Source organism: Haliotis rufescens, unplaced genomic scaffold, assembly GCF_023055435.1.
Source record: "Haliotis rufescens isolate VD_foot unplaced genomic scaffold, xgHalRufe1.0.p SCAF_11, whole genome shotgun sequence".
Lineage (NCBI taxonomy): Eukaryota > Metazoa > Mollusca > Gastropoda > Lepetellida > Haliotidae > Haliotis > Haliotis rufescens.
In genome coordinates, this window is record NW_025963791.1 from 14,110,358 (window position 1) to 14,129,246 (window position 18,889).

Sequence of the window (18,889 nt, forward strand, 5' to 3'; positions counted from 1 at the left end):
ATAAGCTATGATATGACTGGAATATTGGTGACTGCATCATGGATTATTCACTCTTCTCTCTCTCTTTCTCTCCCCTCCCCACCCCTTCTACCCCTCCCTCATGCCACTCCACTCCACTCCACTCCACTCCACTCCACTCCACTCCACTCCACTCCACTCCACTCCACTCCAATCCACTCCAATCCACTCCAATCCACTCCAATCCAATCCACTTCCATGTAACCTGCTTTCTGTTCCTCCAGATGACTTATGGGTAGTCTCGCAGTCACTGATGTTTGAACCAGGGAAGACATTCGTTGCTCGCAGCGTCTACTTCGGTCCAAACTCCAACAATGAGGTCGAAATAGACCCGATATCTGGCTTCTCCCCCTCCAACTGGACCAACAACTGTGAGTCACTATCTTGTTCAGTCTGAGAGTTCTTATGATAACCTGGTGGAAGTTTGATATGTGCATCAATATTCACTGCTCACTACTACTGTGTTTAAGAGATACAAAATTGTTTGCCCAGTATGTGAATGCCATGCAGTAGTGGTGGGGAATGTGTCTATCGAGTTGGTACATATATACAATGTTGTATCTCCTGTAGGTGAATGTCATGCCATGTTGATGGGGAGCGTGTCTATCAAGTTGGTACATATATACAATGTTGTATCTCCTGTAGGTGAATGTCATGCCATGTTGATGGGGAGCGTGTCTATCAAGTTGGTACCTATATACAATGTTGTATCTCCTGAAGGTGAATGTCATGCCATGTTGATGGGGAGCATGTCTACCAAGTTGGTACATATATACAATGTTGTATCTCCTGTAGGTGAATGTCATGCCATGTTGATGGGGAGCATGTCTACCAAGTTGGTACATATATACAATGTTGTATCTCCTGTAGGTGAATGTCATGCCATGTTGATGGGGAGCATGTCTATAAAGTTGGTACATATATACAATGTTGTATCTCCTGTAGGTGAATGTCATGCCATGTTGATGGGGAGCATGTCTATAAAGTTGGTACATATATACAATGTTGTATCTCCTGTAGGTGAATGTCATGCCATGTTGATGGGGAGCATGTCTACCAAGTTGGTACATATATACAATGTTGTATCTCCTGTAGGTGAATGTCATGCCATGTTGATGGGGAGCATGTCTACCAAGTTGGTACATATATACAATGTTGTATCTCCTGTAGGTGAATGTCATGCCATGTTGATGGGGAGCGTGTCTATCAAGTTGGTACATATATACAATGTTGTATCTCCTGTAGGTGAATGTCATGCCATGTTGATGGGGAGCGTGTCTATCAAGTTGGTACCTATATACAATGTTGTATCTCCTGAAGGTGAATGTCATGCCATGTTGATGGGGAGCATGTCTACCAAGTTGGTACATATATACAATGTTGTATCTCCTGTAGGTGAATGTCATGCCATGTTGGCGGGGAATGCATCGACGGAACTGTCGTGCCTGGGGAACCTGGAAGAACACATACAGCTGTCATGTCTGCCTGTACTGCCCTACATCCTGAACAGGTAGGACGTCTGCTGCAAATGTCAGTTGGAGCTCCCAAATTGGAATAGACAATTGCCCAACTCCTGATATTGTTGTGATAATAAATGTTCTGGCTCATCAGAGGTGATATGTGATTCACTGATAACAGGACTAATAAAGTGGAAGAGGCCTTAATGCAGAGTTACATAATGGCAATTTCAATGCAAAAATACCTATGACTATGATAGCAAACTAATTTTAATCACAATAACAATATTTGTTCGAATTTGCTTTCCAAGGGTACTAAGTTTGGAATTCTAGATAAATCTTTGTGATGTATCAGTGGCATGGGCCCAGCAGTTTGAGGATTAAAGTGAATCAGCTCAACAGTGACCTTGTCTGCTGTTATTGTTTATTCACTGGATATATTGTTTTATGAACAAACATACACACACCTCTTTCAGTCTTCACAGACTGCCATCTCGAGCCCTAAAGAATGTTTCTCAACTTTTCAGAAACACACATTAAACACACACTTTGAATCTACTTAAAATCAGACCTATTGAATCTCTGAGTAATAGAACAGTTAGTTGGTCTGTTGCCTGGGCGAGCCAGAAATATGAATATATATTCTTCATCCTCACACGTTTTGATACAATCCTAAAGAAAGTACAGGCGACCAAGCATATCTATTAGGGCTGGGACGGGTAACTCGGTAACTCGGGTCGCGTAGGACACGGGTACCCACAGGAATACCCGGACCCGAAGCTAGTCACATGATATATTGTTTCATGACACAAATTCACTATAACTACATGGTTACACAACAACTTGAAGTCTCTAATGTTCACATTTCTTCATGGCTATGAACGCATTCCTTCTGACTTACATATGTTTGAACAAAGATAAAACTTCAGTCAACTTCAGTGTATGCATGAACACATCGTTTTATACATGTATCTAAATACATTTTGCCACGGCTGCTGTCAAAATATTCTCAATCGGACATTTTGTACCTATCTCTTGATACCAACAGCGGGTACCCGGGTAGGGTCGGGTAATAGAGGTGTTGGTACCCGTGTAGTAAATTTGGACTCGTCCCAGCCCTCATATCTATCATTCCTATCAATACTACCAGCACCTCCCATACGTTTCCAAGAAACCCTGGAATCTCTCATTTAAATACAATCATGATAGTAATTATTTTACTGTTGTTCTATCTGCATATAGGCAGTGTATAACATACCCGTCTGCCTGACATTCCGAGATGGATGTTTTTGTCTCAGTCAACTTTTGCAACATGCACGTCCAGTGGTCTGCTCGAATTTTCATTGATCATAAAATGAAGGATATGAACTTATTTTGTGATGACTGAATATCAATATATCACAAATAACTGCAATAATTATTCCACGTATAAATCAATGATGCATGTTCTCAGTTATTCTCATCTGTAGTTATTTGTCTTCATTGTTCAGCGGACCGCCTCCGTGGTCTAGTGGTAGAGCGTCCGCCTGGAGAGCGGAAGGTCCGGGGTTCGATCCCCGACCGCGTCATACCAAAAGACGTTAAAAGATGGTACTTGTTGTTACCCTGTCTGGTGCTCGGCATTAAGGGGCTAAAACAAGGACTGGTCGGCTCAGAGTATACTGTGTCTGAGTGGGGTATTCATGTTAAACTGTGGCATGGTATCTCAGTGAGCTAGCACTATAAATCGGCATCAGTCCGGACTAGTACAAGCAGCCACACAAACACACATACACGTACATGCCGTCGCTATATAAGTGCAATAATCTAGGATGCAACGTTAAACCCCATTTCACCTCACCTCATTGTTCAGCAAGCCCATTTATTGTTCAGCAGCTTGACTCCTGAGAGTTTCTAAGGCTTCGGGCCTGCCCCACACTGAAGCACATGTACCACATGTGGGGTCTCCTTAGGCAAGTGACTTTGTTCGTAACGTGCCTCTGTTCACCCAGCAGTGAGTGGGTACCCGGTAGGATGAGATGGTAATGTGGCTGTTAACCTTCTAGCGCCTCACAGGCAGCTTTGGGTTGTATACTCCCCAGGGAGCTGAGAATGAAAATCGAGTGCACACTGATCCATTGACCGGGGTAATAATAGTGTAGCGCTGTCAGCATCCACTTGGTGAATAGAATCTGGCGCATTATAAATCCACTGATCTGATTTGTTTGTACTGATATATGTGATATACATCACCTACAAGTGTTAATGATAACTTTTTATTTCAATGTAACAGGGTTGAAGACAATCGCCGACACGGAGTGGCAGCCCCCTCCCACACCAGGCTGTGCACCCCTGGCAACTTTATAGTAAGTTATAGATATACACATTATTATGGTCATTGCTCATGCTTTAAAGCCTTCGCTCGTCATGCCGAAGACCCGGGTTCGATTCCCGACATGGGTACAATGTCTGAAGCCCATATTGCTGTCCCCCGCCGTGTTACTGCTGGAATATTGCTAAAAGCGGCGTTAAACCATAGTCACTCACTCACTCATTGCTCCTGCTGCCAGTGCACGTGTATAGGCTGCCCTGAGAAGACTGCTGACTGCAGAGTTAAAACAAAATTCACTCACACAAGATTTTAGTTTCCTAATATCTGATATAATGTAGCCAGAATTAATAACGCTGATTGCACTCAACCACTTCTACAAATCTTATGTCAAAAGAATATCAAGTAAATCACAGAACAAATTTCAGGTCCAATATTAGGGATGAAAGTAAAGCGGTCTTTGTCATAGCCCTAATGTTAGAAGTAAAAGATTTAGGGGTGCCTTGGTTCATTTCTACAGGAGCAAACCTGAAGGACCCTCTTCCCTTCATGTTGAACATTGCATTTAATGTTCAGTGGCATGAAGTAATGTCATTACTGAATACATGTTCTCCCTAACTGATATATATCTCTCATTAGCACGGTCTTGTGACATCCTAAACATGTCGGCTTGCCATCTGGTCATTGATCCAGGTTTGTGCTTTGAGTTACCACACTGAAAGTCAGATGGCGGTCAAAAGTCACATTTGATTGTTACAGAACATATTCCACCAAAAATAAGTCTGTCACTTGTGATGGGTATTGGCCTGACTTTCATTTTGGCGCCAGGCCAGTACATACTGAACAGCACAAGTAACGTCACCATGGATAGATATATGAGAAACCTTATATGTCCAAACACTGTTAACATACTTTGAGACATTAAAAAGATGAAACTTGGCAAAACTGATCATCAAGATTGAAATTAAAGTGTCAAATGTTCTTAAAGTGAAACACTAGTCTGAGAAAATGGCATCACAAGTCAGTATCTTGTGTGCCCGCCATGTGCATTGATGACTGCCATGCAACGTCGATACATGGAATGGATGAGGCGGTTGATGAAGGCCATAAGCACTTGAGCCAACACTCTGAGGAACGCCTGACGCAGTTGTCGGCCTTGGTCGGACGTATTCAGCCTTTGAATCTTGTCCCACAGGTGCTCAATAAGATTTAAATCTGGACTGAGTGCTGCCCACTGCATGGTTCTGATGCCATTCTGCTGGAGGAAATCTCTTGTTGCTCTCGCAGTGTGGGCACCGGCGTTATCATGATGAATTTCCTGGTTGCGGCGACGTGCCAAAAGACTTGAACAATGTACCGCCAGACTCTCTCTCTCTGCCATCTGCTGTTGCCATGTACAGTAACGGGTCTCGTCTGAGAAGAGGACTCTTCTCCACTGCTGGTGGCGCCAATGCTGGTGTTGTCTTGCCCACTGAAAACAGTCCCAGCGATGACGTGGTGTCAGAATGGGTGTACTTGGTGTGGCCTGTGACAGTGGAGGTGTCTGCTCGTCAATCGTCGAAGCACAATTTCCGCTCTAATGTGTCGCTGATGTGTCCCCGTCGTCTGTCGAGCAGTTTCCGCAGCAGTAACAAAGCGATCTTGAAGATGCTGTCACACAATCTGACGATCCTGATGTCGGGTGTTTACCCTTGGTCTTTCACTACGTCTGGTACTGTTGCTGGAGCCTGTGTGTGGTCCTTATGTGGACTTGAAATGCATTGGCTACTTGCTGGGCGCTTTGTCCAGCTTGCAATCGTCCAAGGGCTTGGTGTCGCTGATTTCTTGTCAATCTTGGCATGTGGTAGCAATTCAATAAGGAATGAATGTTATGCGATCGGGGTGGATTTTTATAGGGCAAGAAATTGGGTAACGCATATGCATTTCAATTTGCACGGAACTCACTTGCATCGGGTTACCATGGCCGTTGCTGTGATGCGTTTGGATGATCAGTTTTATTGGATCTGCTTTGGTTTTTTTCATCAAATCTCATTTTTCCGGACAAGGTAATGTTACATTTTTGAAACTTTGACAAAAATTACCCAGATATTTAAATGATAACTTTTCATGCAATGTTACTTGGGGTGATGTTTCTTTTGTGGTTCAGTATATGTGGCAATTGGTTGCCCAATGTAAGCTATTTTACGATTCTACGTCTGAAAAGTTAGGAAAGACAAGTTCCCACTGAGAAGCAGGTAACCACGGAAAGGTTTCCGCTGAAAAGCAAGTAGCCTTAATCGTGAGTAGTAATTTGGAAGCAAGTTAATTTGTTACAAGCAGGGTAGCCCATGTACATGGACACTTCGAGATTGTTTATTGTTGAAGCAGACCTTCACTTATATACAGGTATTGGTAAGACATGTTTATTTACATATATGCAAGCATCCTGAAAACATATTCATTAATATACACAAGCATTGCTGAACCCATTTTACATATGTACAGGTTTATTTACATATATACAAGCTGCTCTGCTGTTACCTGAAATAAATGCTCACTGAAGAAAAGAAGGAGTTAAAATTGAAAATGAAATGCACAACTACAGGATGAGATAGGAAAGAGAAACTGGACGGGGGTGGGGGCGGAAAAGCCATTAGATACAGCAAAAACATGCACACTTGAAGAGAGATGGTGCGTGAATGGCTAACTAGAGGTGATGGAATAAAGGAGAACTAAATGCAAATATATTGCATGTGTTCGTTTATCTGTTTCATCGGACTTACTCTGCTTATTTTTTGCAACATGATTGTCCACAATAGTTGCTAATGCTGCTATGTTGCTAACCGCTTTCCGCTACAGAAACATGTAACTTATAAGGGTGACGCTTGTGGATGTCTAAAGGGGCTGTGAAGCCCATTTCTGGTGTTCCCCACTGTGATATTGCTGGAATATTGCTAAAAGTGGCATAAAACAATACTCACTCACTCACTCACTCACTCTAAAGGAGCTGGCTTTATGCTTTGTGCTTCAGATAAAGCTGGCCGAGGACTACCTGAATCAGTTCAAGCTGAACAAGGACCAGTCAGAGGCCCTGATGAGAGTGGCAGCCATGATGAACAAAGATGCTGCCTCCTCGGAACCTGTCCTGTTGATTCATGGTCAGTACAAATTCACAGACAACAGTTAACCATTGATGATGGCAATTATACATAATATGAGTAAGAGCTTCCTGCTGTGTCATAAGGTGACATCTGTAGTAGAGATGTTGTGTATAATGTGAGACATCCTTTATGTCAGGTGTGTTTGGGGCTGGGAAGAGCTTCCTGCTGTGTCATAAGGTGACTTCTGTAGTAGAGATGTCATGTATAATGTGAGACATCCTTTATGTCAGGTGTGTTTGGGGCTGGGAAGAGCTTCCTGCTGTGTCATAAGGTGACTTCTGTAGTAGAGATGTCATGTATAATGTGAGACATCCTTTATGTCAGGTGTGTTTGGGGCTGGGAAGAGCTTCCTGCTGTGTCATAAGGTGACTTCTGTAGTTGAGATGTCGTGTATAATGTGAGACATCCTTTATGTCAGGTGTGTTTGGGGCTGGTAAGAGCTTCCTGCTGTGTCATAAGGTGACTTCTGTTGTTGAGATGTCGTGTATAATGTGAGACATCCTTTATGTCAGGTGTGTTTGGGGCTGGGAAGAGCTTCCTGCTGTCTGTCATCATCAGGTTTCTTGTGGATGTGTTTGACAAAAATGACTCATACTCACCTGATGTCCCGTTTCCATGGAAACTGCTCATCTCCTCAACAACCAACGTGGCAGTGGACAGAGTGCTCATGGGGTGTGTACAAAACTTTGATAGTCTTTGCACAACAGTGCTGATTACTGCCAGAATTAACTTACATGGTGATATTCTTTCAATTTGAAAACCCCAGGCTACCATGTGACAGGTACACCATTTCTCAACAATATGGATCTAAAGGCCATATATTTCTTACACCAAATATAACATTTTCACAGGCATTGGATCGTAGTCAATCACTTGATCTAAGAGTTTTCAAATCAGTCGCTCACTAGTTATGTCCAGTCATGATTCATCATAGTTTTGATAATTGTACAATTACTAAGTCTTTGAAAGGCATTTAGATGTGATACCCATAAGGAAGAAAATTTATGGATGTCAACTTCTTTATTATGAGGAACACCCCCCGTTTCAGAGTATATGCTTACTCCTTCATCAGGTGAAATGACATTGCCTGATGAGGGAGTAAGCATATACACCGAAATGTTGTGTTCCTCATAATAAAGAAGCTGACATCCATAAAATCTCTTCCTTCTGTACAATTACTGTATATAACTCATTGAAGCCCAAAGAGTGCAGGGGCGGTCAGGTAGCCTAGTGGTTAAAGCGTTCGCTCATCACGCCGAAGACCCGGGTTCGATTCCCGACATGGGTACAAATTGTGAAGCCCATTTCTTGTGTCCCCTGCCGTGATATTGCTGGAATATTGCTAAAAGCGGCGTAAAACCATACTCACTCACTCACTCCCAAAGAGTGCTACTCTTTGCATAAATTTAGTGAGAACCCGACTGTTGTGTTATATTGAAGCAATATGTAAAGTAAACAAGGGAGATAGTTGTATGGATTCACAACTTTCTTTATTATAGTGAGTTGTATATCCATAGAACTATCCCTTGTTTATCATACCAACTTCTAAATGCCACTTAAAGATATGATTTGTAAAGTAGATGGCTGCAGGTCTGTGGCACATGTTTCAGCAGACATATCGCTGTTAGTGTGATGTGATCTGTGTGCTCACTGTCCACAGAACTCGCTGGTGTTACTCTCTTGGGAACCATAGCTTGATTTGTTGATGGTTGACAGTTGCGACTATACTGCAGCCCAGCCTTATGTATTCATGGTAGATGTAGGAACATGGTATACAAATGTGTGAAGAACTGACGATGGTCTCAACTATTTATTTCAGTTTGCTCAATCTTGGATTTGAAGATTTTATTCGTGTTGGCAGTGTGAAGAAAATTGCCAAGCCTGTCCTACCATATAGGTATAAAAGGAAAATCCTAATCACCTACACTTTGAGCACCATTCATGCAAAATGCTAGCTAGCATTCTCATAGTTTCTAAATATGCATGTTATCCACACTGTAAGAAGGTTCAAAGTCCTATGTGCTGCAACAGTTCCCTGAAGTTACCAGACTTAGAGGTTCAGATAATTAAGATTGTGCTGCACAGTCTAGTGGTGTTTAGTCAGAGACTGTGTGACCTCCCCATTGCACATGGTACTACTGTAGTGCATATGCCCAACACTCACTCACTCACTCACTCACTCTCTCACTCGCCTCACTCAACCAAACTCACTCACTCACTCACTCACCCACCTCTCACTCCAAAACCCACCCACAACTCACTCACTCACTCACGCAAAAACACACCCACCCACCCACTCAGTCAATCACTCACTCACTCACTCACTCACTCACTGATCTTCCAGTGTCCATGCCTCGGGGTCCGACAGCCAGGAGCTGAAGGATCTGCAGGAGATGCTGCGTAGTGACATCCCTGCAGGAGACAAACAGTAGGTGCATGTTATAACCCCTTCATGTTATAGCCCCTTGTTGATCTACAGCTGCTTTGTAGGCCTACACACTTCTCTTAGTACGGTACTACTGTACAGTCTTGGATGTGTAAACAACAGTAAGCTTAACTTGTTTGTCTTATAATAACTTCCATGATATGACGAGTTGATATGTCAATATGAATTCTGTGGTCATGACATACCGTCTAGTGTGTAACTGTCAAGTTTGAAGTAACTGTGTAGCTGTGTCTCTCCACAGACTGGTGCGTAAGAGCATAGAAAAGCACAGACTTGGAGAAAACAAGAAGGTTGGTGCACTGTAGAACAAGTCCTGCATGGTTTTTTTTACAGTTTAACATCCCTCTGTACAGAAATATCATGATCCTACAATTTTGTTTGTTTGTTTGTTGGTTGGTTGTTTAATGCTGCACTCGGCAATATTCCAGCTATATGACGACGATCTGTAAATATTCTAGTCTGGACCAGACAATCCAGTGATTGACATCATGAGCATCGATCCACGCAATTGGGATACAATGACATGCATCAACCAAGGCAGCGAGTCTGACAACCTAATCCCGTTAGTCACCTCTTATGACAAGCCTTTTACGACAAGCATGGGTTGCTGAAGACCTATTTTACCCCGGATCTTCATGGGTTAACCCTATAATTGCCAACTGCTTTGATATTTCATTGAAGTATGAAATATATACATTATTTGGAAGTGATGTGTGAAATATTGAGAGATGGCACTGCACTTCTGGGACTTTTTAAGACAAATATTCTTCTGTTCCCCAAAATGCTTGGAAAGAGTAATTTGTCCTCAGCCTTTATAATAGAAAAAAACATTCACTGGATCGGGACATGATGGATGTGTTGTGGATCTCAAAATAATTTGGCTTCTCCTGTCATAGCAAGTCATTGTATGTCTTGTAGCGCGGACTGAAAATATATTCTCTCAAACAAAAATCAAAGGCCCCCCTCTCTTCTTTCCCCGCTCCCCTCCAGCCACAAATATACTCACTGCCAAAAGAAACGTGAACCATTGAAACATATAGAAAAGAATGCACATTTAGAAGAGATGTTTCCAAAGTGTACCACTTAATGACAAAACTAACAATCAGTCATGATTTCCAAACTTCACACAGTAATCCTGCACAAGACAGTTGGTGCATCTCGAGTCATGCATCTGAGGGGGGTGGGTTCATGAGCATCGGTTCACACAACATACCAGTATGTTCATTTGTGCATCAAACAAATCTGATATCTCTTTGAGTATGAGTAATTCTTCATAAATTAACCACCATGTATTATGTTCTTTTTTCTTTTGGCGGTGAGTATATAAACTGGCTCATGTCTTTCTCACAGAAACTGGGCGGAGTGCGAGTGGTGGGGGCAACGTGTGCGGCCTGCAGCTTCAACTGCCTCCACAACATGCACTTCCCAGTAAGTGTATACATTAGTCACAAAGGATCTTGAGCAATCCTCGGAGGAGGCAGGGTGTCTACATCGTATTGCAATTGCTAAAATCTGCTTTAACCTGAATAATAGAATAACTTGTTTTGCTGATTCGCTAGTGGTATTTCCAGTCTTTTGAGTTAGAGTATGTTTTTGAATGGGTCATGGACACTACACTAATAATTTTAACAAGAACTTAGTCCAGATTTGTTAATTATTTTCGTACAAAAATTATTGTGTTAATATAAACGTAAATATAACTCCATTGCTCTGTCAATACATGAAGATATAGTGGCAGGATGGATTACATTAACCAGGACACTTTTACATGATGTTTTGAATTGACTATACTTCCGACTGTAACAAATTTGAACAGCTTAAGAACTCAGCCTTGATAACTGATTGAAGAATGTGGACAGCGAAATTCTACAGTTAAATTTTTGAAGAACCAAGTAATTACTATCCTAGACCTATGTTTATGTTTGGTTGTAGTTTGTGGTGCTTGACGAGTGCAGCCAGATGACAGAGCCATCGTCCCTGCTGCCGATAGCCCGGTTCAGCTGTGAGAAGCTGGTGCTGGTGGGGGACCCCAAGGTATGGTCATCAACCCTGCAGTTCCGGTCAGCCTTCATATATTCATTGAGTTGTATCTACATGCTGATGTAAGCACCCCGGACCCATTGGTCAGCACCGCTTTGTTTGGCTCAGTTTGTGTGCCCAACGCTGCAAGTAGCATCCCTGTCAAATTACTCCACTGAACTCGAGACTTCTATGTACAATGTGCAATAGGTGATGTCTATGATGGGTCCAGTGTATTTATCAAAATAGATATGTTACCCATGGATAAATGAGGATGTGACACTGAAATACAGTTGAAAATGGTGTTAAAACTCCCTCACTTACGTATTGTAAATGATCGATTGAGGAACAGATTTTATAAATACAAACCAGTGACAATGTTTGATGTATGTTGAACCTTTATTTAACATCCAGGTATAATGAAGAAATATTTCCCTTGTTTGTTCAGCAACTTGACCCGACTATACAAGGCTCTGAGGCAGCCCACAGTGATGGCTTGGAACAAACTTTGTTTGACCGGTTGATGAAGCTGGTAGGTAACAGATATAAAAAAACAAAATGCCTCTCGCCTTATGTTTTTTTAAATTGAGATAAAAATCTAATGTTGAATTTATTCTGGCCTTACCATTTCATTTACCAATACCAGGACAGGCTTATATGTGTATATAAAACTCAAGTGATGCATTCTGTCGTAAATGTTCCATATGTACAACATTTGTTAAAGAAAGGCAAAGCTGGGCCAGTTGTCTCTCCTAGCAAGATGGATTCAAGTCAGTCCAGTAGCTAACGATGACCTTTGTTACACAGACGCAGAGTTTCATTACAACATATAGAGCACCAGATCATTGACCATAGTCCCTCTTTAAGACTTAATTAGCCTTATGTAGCCCTACACCCTGACATGAGAGTGCTTTGGGTACCTCAGCAACATCCTTAATATATAACATGACCACCCGTGAAGATCTGGGTCAGAATAGGTCTTTAGCAACCCATGTTTGCTGTAAGAGGCAACTAATGGGATTGGGTGGCCAGGCTTGCTGACTTGGTTGATGCATGTCATCATCCCAGTTGCGTGGATCAATGTTCATGATGTCAATCACTGGATTGTCTGGTCCAGATTTGATTATGTACAGACTGCCATCATATAGCTGTAATATTGCTGAGTGTCGGGTTAAACAACAAACAAACAAACAAACAATATAACATAACATGACATGACCAACCTTCCCCTCCTGTTGCTAGGACTACTGTCCTGTGCAGCTGCGAACTCAGTACCGCTGTCACCCGCGAATCAGTGGCATCGCCAACACCTTGTTCTACAGTGGCCAACTGTGTGATGGAGTGACAGAGGACAGCAGACAGCCACTATCCGTGAGTTGTACAATCCACATGATCTGTTTACAAGAGCAATATCATTGCAGAATGTACCTTTGTTTATCTTTGAATCGTTATGACAAATATATTACTCAAAAGAAAAGTGTGCAATTATTACCGATATTAGTGTAAATATTCCGGGGCACTGCTGGCACAGTGGTTAAGGGGTTGTCTCCCTTTGCCCTGCCAGGATCATAGTTTAGGATCCCAGTGTCACCCTAATTATGATCCTTGCTTGTGGGTTTCATTAAGTGGTAACCACCTTGTCATCACTTTTGTCCTTCCTGCCACAGCTGACATGCAGTGACATTTACAAGATAAAGAAGGCAAAGTATATCAAATGGTAATAAGTGTTTCCTCTTTCATTGTGTCCCTAGTTTTTAAAGACTTGTTGTCCTCTTGTTCCAGCCTGTGTTCCCAACCCTGAGTTTCTACGATGAGGTGGGGGGCCAGGAAGTGACGGACGGCTCGGGGAGCTACTACAACGAGAGTGAGGCCAGGCTGGTGGTGCTGCTGATCCATGCCCTGGTGATGGAGGGGGTGGAGGCCGGGAGTATCGGGGTCATCACGCTCTACAAGGCTCAGATGTACAAGATCATCACAAGTCTACACACAGACAAGTAATTCTGTTTCATAGCCCTGCAGGGATTCTCAGTTAAAATAGGTCTCCAGGAACATATTCTTGTAAAAGGCGAATAAATGCAGAGATCCCAAACATTATGAATTTGGTGGAATCTTAACAGTATTTTCACCAAAAGTTCCATCAATATAATTCAATGAAATATATTATTGCCTGCATTGCCTGCATTGCCTGCAATTTTAACTAGATTTTGACCATGTTTCAGCCATTGTCACAAAAATTAATAATCAATTCATAATTACTTATTTTAGCTTACAATGGGAAGGTTTACATATTGTGTGGAGTTTAACAGGGGTTTAAACATTGTATGCAGTTGCAAGGAAACAAGAAGGTAGTGTGAGTGAGTGTGTGAGTATGGTTTTACAACATTTATACCAATTAGTGCTGGGACGAGTCCAAATTTACTACCCACATACCCACTCTCCTATTACCGACCCTACCCGGGTACCCGCTGTAGGTCTCAAGGGGCGGTCGGGTAGCCTAGTGGTTAAAGCGTTCGCTCGTCACGCCGAAAACCCGGGTTCGATTCCCGACATGGGTACAATGTGTGAAGCCCATTTCTGGTGTCCCCCGCCGTGATATTGCTGGAATATTGCTAAAAGCGGCGTAAAACCATACTCACTCACTCACTCACTGTAGGTCTCAAGTGATAGGTACAAAATGTCGGATTTTGAATAGTTTGACCACAGCCCTGGCAAAATGTATAAAAAGATCTGGGCCCACTTGCACAAAGCGATCTTAGCGCTAAGTATGGGAGTTACGATCCTCTTAGCACTAAGATCGCTTTGTGCAAGTGGGCCCTGGTCATGCATACACTGAAGTTGACTAAGGCTTATCTTTTTTCAAACATATAAAAGTCAGGAGGAATAGGTGCATAGTCACCAAGAAATGCGAACATTGGTGACTTGTAGTGTAACCATAGAGTTCTAGATAAGTTTGTCACTATTAAAACAATATATCACATGACTAGCCACGGCTCCGGGTTGTCCTGTGGGTACCCGGGTCCTTCTCAGTACCCACCCAACCCGAGTACAAGAGTTACCTGTCCCAGCCCTAATACCAATCAAGTAAAATCATGGCAGGGAGACTAGAAGTGCGTTTCACACATTGTACCCATGTGGATATTCAAACCTGGGCCTTCAGCGTGACAACCTATGCTTCAACCATGAATCTACCCTACTGAGATGGTAGATAATCGTTTGTTGTTTAACGCCACACTCAGCAATATTCCAGCTATATGATGGCGGTCTGTAAATAATCAAATCTGGACCAGACAATCCAGTGATTAAGATCATGATCATCGATCTAAGCAATTGGGATATGTTCAACCAAGTCAGCGAGCCTGACCACCCGATCCTGTTAGTCGCTGAGATGGTAGAAATACTACAATGTAGTTGCTGATAGGTGTGTTTGTGCCTCCCAGCCCCGCCGTCAACAAGCAGCTCAAGTGTGTCCAGGTGTCCACGGTGGATGCCTTTCAGGGCGGTGAGAAGGACATCATCATCCTCTCCTGTGTCCGCACCAACAACATTGGCTTCATAGACAGTGACAAGTATGGCTGTTTCAACAATATCAAAAATAGGATATTTTAAAAAAACAAAAGGACATGTTCATCAAATGTTGTTGCTAAAAATCCATGCTTTTTCATTTGGACATCTCTTTGATAAGAATAAAACATTGGTATTGCTGTTATTTGGCAAAGAAAAATAACCTTACCTTAAAAAATGAATTTATGTCTTTTGTGTTGATTTAGTTGTATACTCCCCAGGAAGTTGAGAATGAAAATTGAGTGCACACTCATTCATCGACCGGGGTAATAATGTAGCGCTTTGAGCAAGCTTTAGGGTGTTGCTTTTGCACTTTTCTTCATCATCATCATCATCATCATCATTTAGCTGATAAGTTCCACATGGCTCAGCAAGGTTACATGTAACTGTATTATATGTAGTGTGTTTGAGTGACTGTTACAGTAATGTGTTGTCAGGAGAGCGAACGTGGCACTCACACGGGCCAGACATCACCTGCTGATCGTGGGCCATCAGAAGAACCTGTCTCGCAACAAACTGTGGTCTCGTGTCATACAGATCTGTAGAGGTATACAACAGTTCCAAAATACCATCTCACACCTTCCTCATACTCCTTGTGCCTGTCATATCTTTCACAGTCCATGTACCTGTCATATCTTTCAAAGTCAATGTGTCAAGCATACTTTTATTAGTCTATGTGCATGTCTTTCTTATTCCTTGTGACGTTCATATCTTTCATCGTATTGAATTTATTCTAGGACAAAATGTGAGCCTCGAAGTAAATGTGTCTCATGTCAGTGTGTGTATCAAGCCAATACAGTCATGTAGATGTGGCATTGTATCAAGAGATACTAGTATGTGAAAATGTCTCATGTCAGTGTGTGAATCAAGCCAATACAGCCATGTAGATGTGGCATTGTATCAAGAGAAATTCGTATGTGAAAATGTCTCATGTCAGTGTGTGAATCAAGCCAATACAGTCATGTAGATGTGGCATTGTATCAAGAGATACTCGTATGTGAAAATGTCTCATGTCAGTGTGTGTATCAAGCCAATACAGTCATGTAGATGTGGCATTGTATCAAGAGATACTAGTATGTGAAAATGTCTCATGTCAGTGTGTGAATCAAGCCAATATAGTCATGTAGATGTGGCATTGTATCAAGAGATACTAGTATGTGAAAATGTCTCATGTCAGTGTGTGTATCAAGCCAATACAGTCATGTAGATGTGGCATTGTATCAAGAGATACTAGTATGTGAAAATGTCTCATGTCAGTGTGTGAATCAAGCCAATACAGTCATGTAGATGTGGCATTGTATCAAGAGATACTAGTATGTGAAAATGTCTCATGTCAGTGTGTGAATCAAGCCAATACAGTCATGTAGATGTGGCATTGTATCAAGAGATACTAGTATGTGAAAATGTCTCATGTCAGTGTGTGAATCAAGCCAATACAGTCATGTAGATGTGGCATTGTATCAAGAGATACTAGTATGTGAAAATGTCTCATGTCAGTGTGTGTATCAAGCCAATACAGTCATGTAGATGTGGCATTGTATCAAGAGATACTAGTATGTGAAAATGTCTCATGTCAGTGTGTGAATCAAGCCAATACAGTCATGTAGATGTGGCATTGTATCAAGAGATACTAGTATGTGAAAATGTCTCATGTCAGTGTGTGAATCAAGCCAATACAGTCATGTAGATGTGGCATTGTATCAAGAGATACTAGTATGTGAAAATGTCTCATGTCAGTGTGTGTATCAAGCCAAATCAATCTGAGTATTTGAATATGTCTTGCTGCTGTCTTGGATCCTCAAACATGTGAAGAGAACATGATGACAGCAGGCATTTCACTGACTGCAGATTATCCCGGAGGTCTGCAGATGTCTTCCACAGCCACAGTCGAGCTGGCTGCGTTGGTGGAGGAGAGACAAGGTCAGGCATTAACCGGGTCCTCTCAGGAGGGGCCAGGCAGTGAGAGCGCGGGGCAGGGCAGGAAGAAAAGGACGAGTAGGAAGAGGAAGAGATGCAAGGAGGAGGACAGCCCCCCCATGTCTCTGTCAGGTGGGTGTACGGAGTCATACAGATTGATAACAATAATAGTCCAGCTTTGATAAAGAAAGCCATCCCCAAAGCAGCAGTAGGGTGTTGTTGTGGATATCAGACTCTTGTCTTCTAGGGCCTAGGTTTAGCTGCCTGCATGTTTTTCGAAATGCAAACAGTTGTTGTTCCCTGATATGAAGTGATGGGACAGGTGGCCCAGTTGACTGATACACAGCAGGTCGCTGTACAAGAGTTGGGTCCCTGCGGCGTGGGTTTAAATCCCTGTTCATCATGGTTAGGTCTGTCAGCACCATACCTATACCCCTGGGTTTCGCCAGAGTGGTAAACATCTAAGACCTGCATCACTTCAGGCTTTCCTCCCTCAAGCTGACACACTGTTATATAACTGAAGTACTGTTCAGTACAGTGTCACACCAAACTCACTCATGAAGTGAGAGCAGTATTGCACATCACTCACTCAACCAGACATCCTGACCTCTTTTGGAAACCCTCTTCCTTCCAGATTGCTGCATCTGTTGGTAATATGATGTGATGTATTTCAGGGCAAGGTATGGACAGTTCAGGAAAAAGTGTTGAGATTCTGACTCCACAAGATGTCCCTGTGAATGACAACATGGCTGTTGCTGATGGTGCTGGTTCTGGGGTTGGTCAGGATATTCTCCTCACTGAAGACTTTGTATTATCCGAATGTTCTGTGAACACGCTCAGCACAGAATGTAAGAAGAATAAGCGGCCACGACGCTCTCACTTGTTAGATCCGGAAGTTTTTCTGGATGACAAGATTAACTCCAGTGATGAAGATTTGCCATCATATATGTGACAACCGCAGCTTGAGTGATGAAGATTGGCCATCATATATGTGAGAACCACAGCTTAAGTGATGAAGATTTGCCATCATATATGTGACAACCAGTGCTAAAGTGATGAAGATTTGCCATCATATATATATGACAACCAGGGCTAAAGTTATGAAGATTTGCCATCATATATGTGACAACCAGTGCTAAAGTGATGAAGATTTGCCATCACATATATATGACAACCAGGGCTAAAGTGATGAAGATTTGCCATCATATATGTGACAACCACGGCTTAAGTGATGAAGATTTGCCATCATATATGTGACAACCAGGGCTAAAGTAATGAAGATTTGCCATATATGTGACAACCACAGCTAAAGTGATGAAGATTTGCCATCATATATGTGACAACCAGGGCTAAAGTGATGACGATCTTGCATCATATATATGTGACAACCAGGACTAAAGTGATGACGATCTTGCATCATACATAACAGACCAGAGCTGATGTGGTGACTGTTCTTTACATGTGTTGAATTAGTTCCTCATTTTGTACACCAGATGCTTGTGAATATTCCCAGTCTCACTCAACATCCCCCTGTTTAAATCTACATTCGGATTATTCCTGAAACATCTGGTGTAGTGACTGTTCCGACTGTGATATGTACTAGGTTGAGTGTAATGATGTGAAAAGTATATGTAGGATTGTTTTCTCTCAAATCAAAGGAAAAAAATATATTTTATTCTAAGCATTCTCTCTTTTGTGATTATTTCAGTACTAATAGTTAAGCGTTTGCTCATGTCTTCTGTACTTTTTGTCACCAGTCTTTACAAATTTTGTCTCCAATATGTCCTCAGCATTCTATTGCTGGTTGTTGGAGCGACTAAGTTGGAGTTGCTGAGGCTCGGTGACATTGTTGATTCTGTGTAGCGTACCCTGATGGCGTGGGTTGTTGCTTATAATATCAACCACTGGTTTGTCTGTGCCAGATTTGAATACTGCTTACTTCGTCATTAAACAAACAAACAAACAAACCAATTTTGCAACTATTCATTAATTTTAAAATCGTTCAACTTCTACCTTTGTCAGC

At 42.1% G+C, this 18,889-nt stretch overlaps 1 protein-coding gene across 1 annotated transcript in view; it reads left to right on the top strand.

The window, feature by feature from the left end:
- Positions 1 to 18,548, top strand: part of LOC124110655 — a 51,531-nt gene extending 32,983 nt beyond the window's left edge. Inside the window, exons 15-31 of the mRNA XM_048392873.1 lie at positions 243 to 389; positions 1,414 to 1,528; positions 3,748 to 3,820; positions 6,794 to 6,920; positions 7,436 to 7,595; positions 8,743 to 8,820; positions 9,268 to 9,351; positions 9,611 to 9,659; positions 10,720 to 10,797; positions 11,302 to 11,403; positions 11,837 to 11,920; positions 12,631 to 12,759; positions 13,171 to 13,382; positions 14,826 to 14,954; positions 15,387 to 15,496; positions 16,798 to 16,998; positions 17,541 to 18,548. Coding sequence (XP_048248830.1) covers positions 243 to 389; positions 1,414 to 1,528; positions 3,748 to 3,820; positions 6,794 to 6,920; positions 7,436 to 7,595; positions 8,743 to 8,820; positions 9,268 to 9,351; positions 9,611 to 9,659; positions 10,720 to 10,797; positions 11,302 to 11,403; positions 11,837 to 11,920; positions 12,631 to 12,759; positions 13,171 to 13,382; positions 14,826 to 14,954; positions 15,387 to 15,496; positions 16,798 to 16,998; positions 17,541 to 17,818 — 2,156 coding nt within the window. The 3' untranslated portion in view covers positions 17,819 to 18,548. The remainder of the gene's footprint in view (positions 1 to 242; positions 390 to 1,413; positions 1,529 to 3,747; positions 3,821 to 6,793; positions 6,921 to 7,435; positions 7,596 to 8,742; positions 8,821 to 9,267; positions 9,352 to 9,610; positions 9,660 to 10,719; positions 10,798 to 11,301; positions 11,404 to 11,836; positions 11,921 to 12,630; positions 12,760 to 13,170; positions 13,383 to 14,825; positions 14,955 to 15,386; positions 15,497 to 16,797; positions 16,999 to 17,540) is intronic.
- The last annotated feature ends 341 nt before the right edge of the window (positions 18,549 to 18,889 follow it).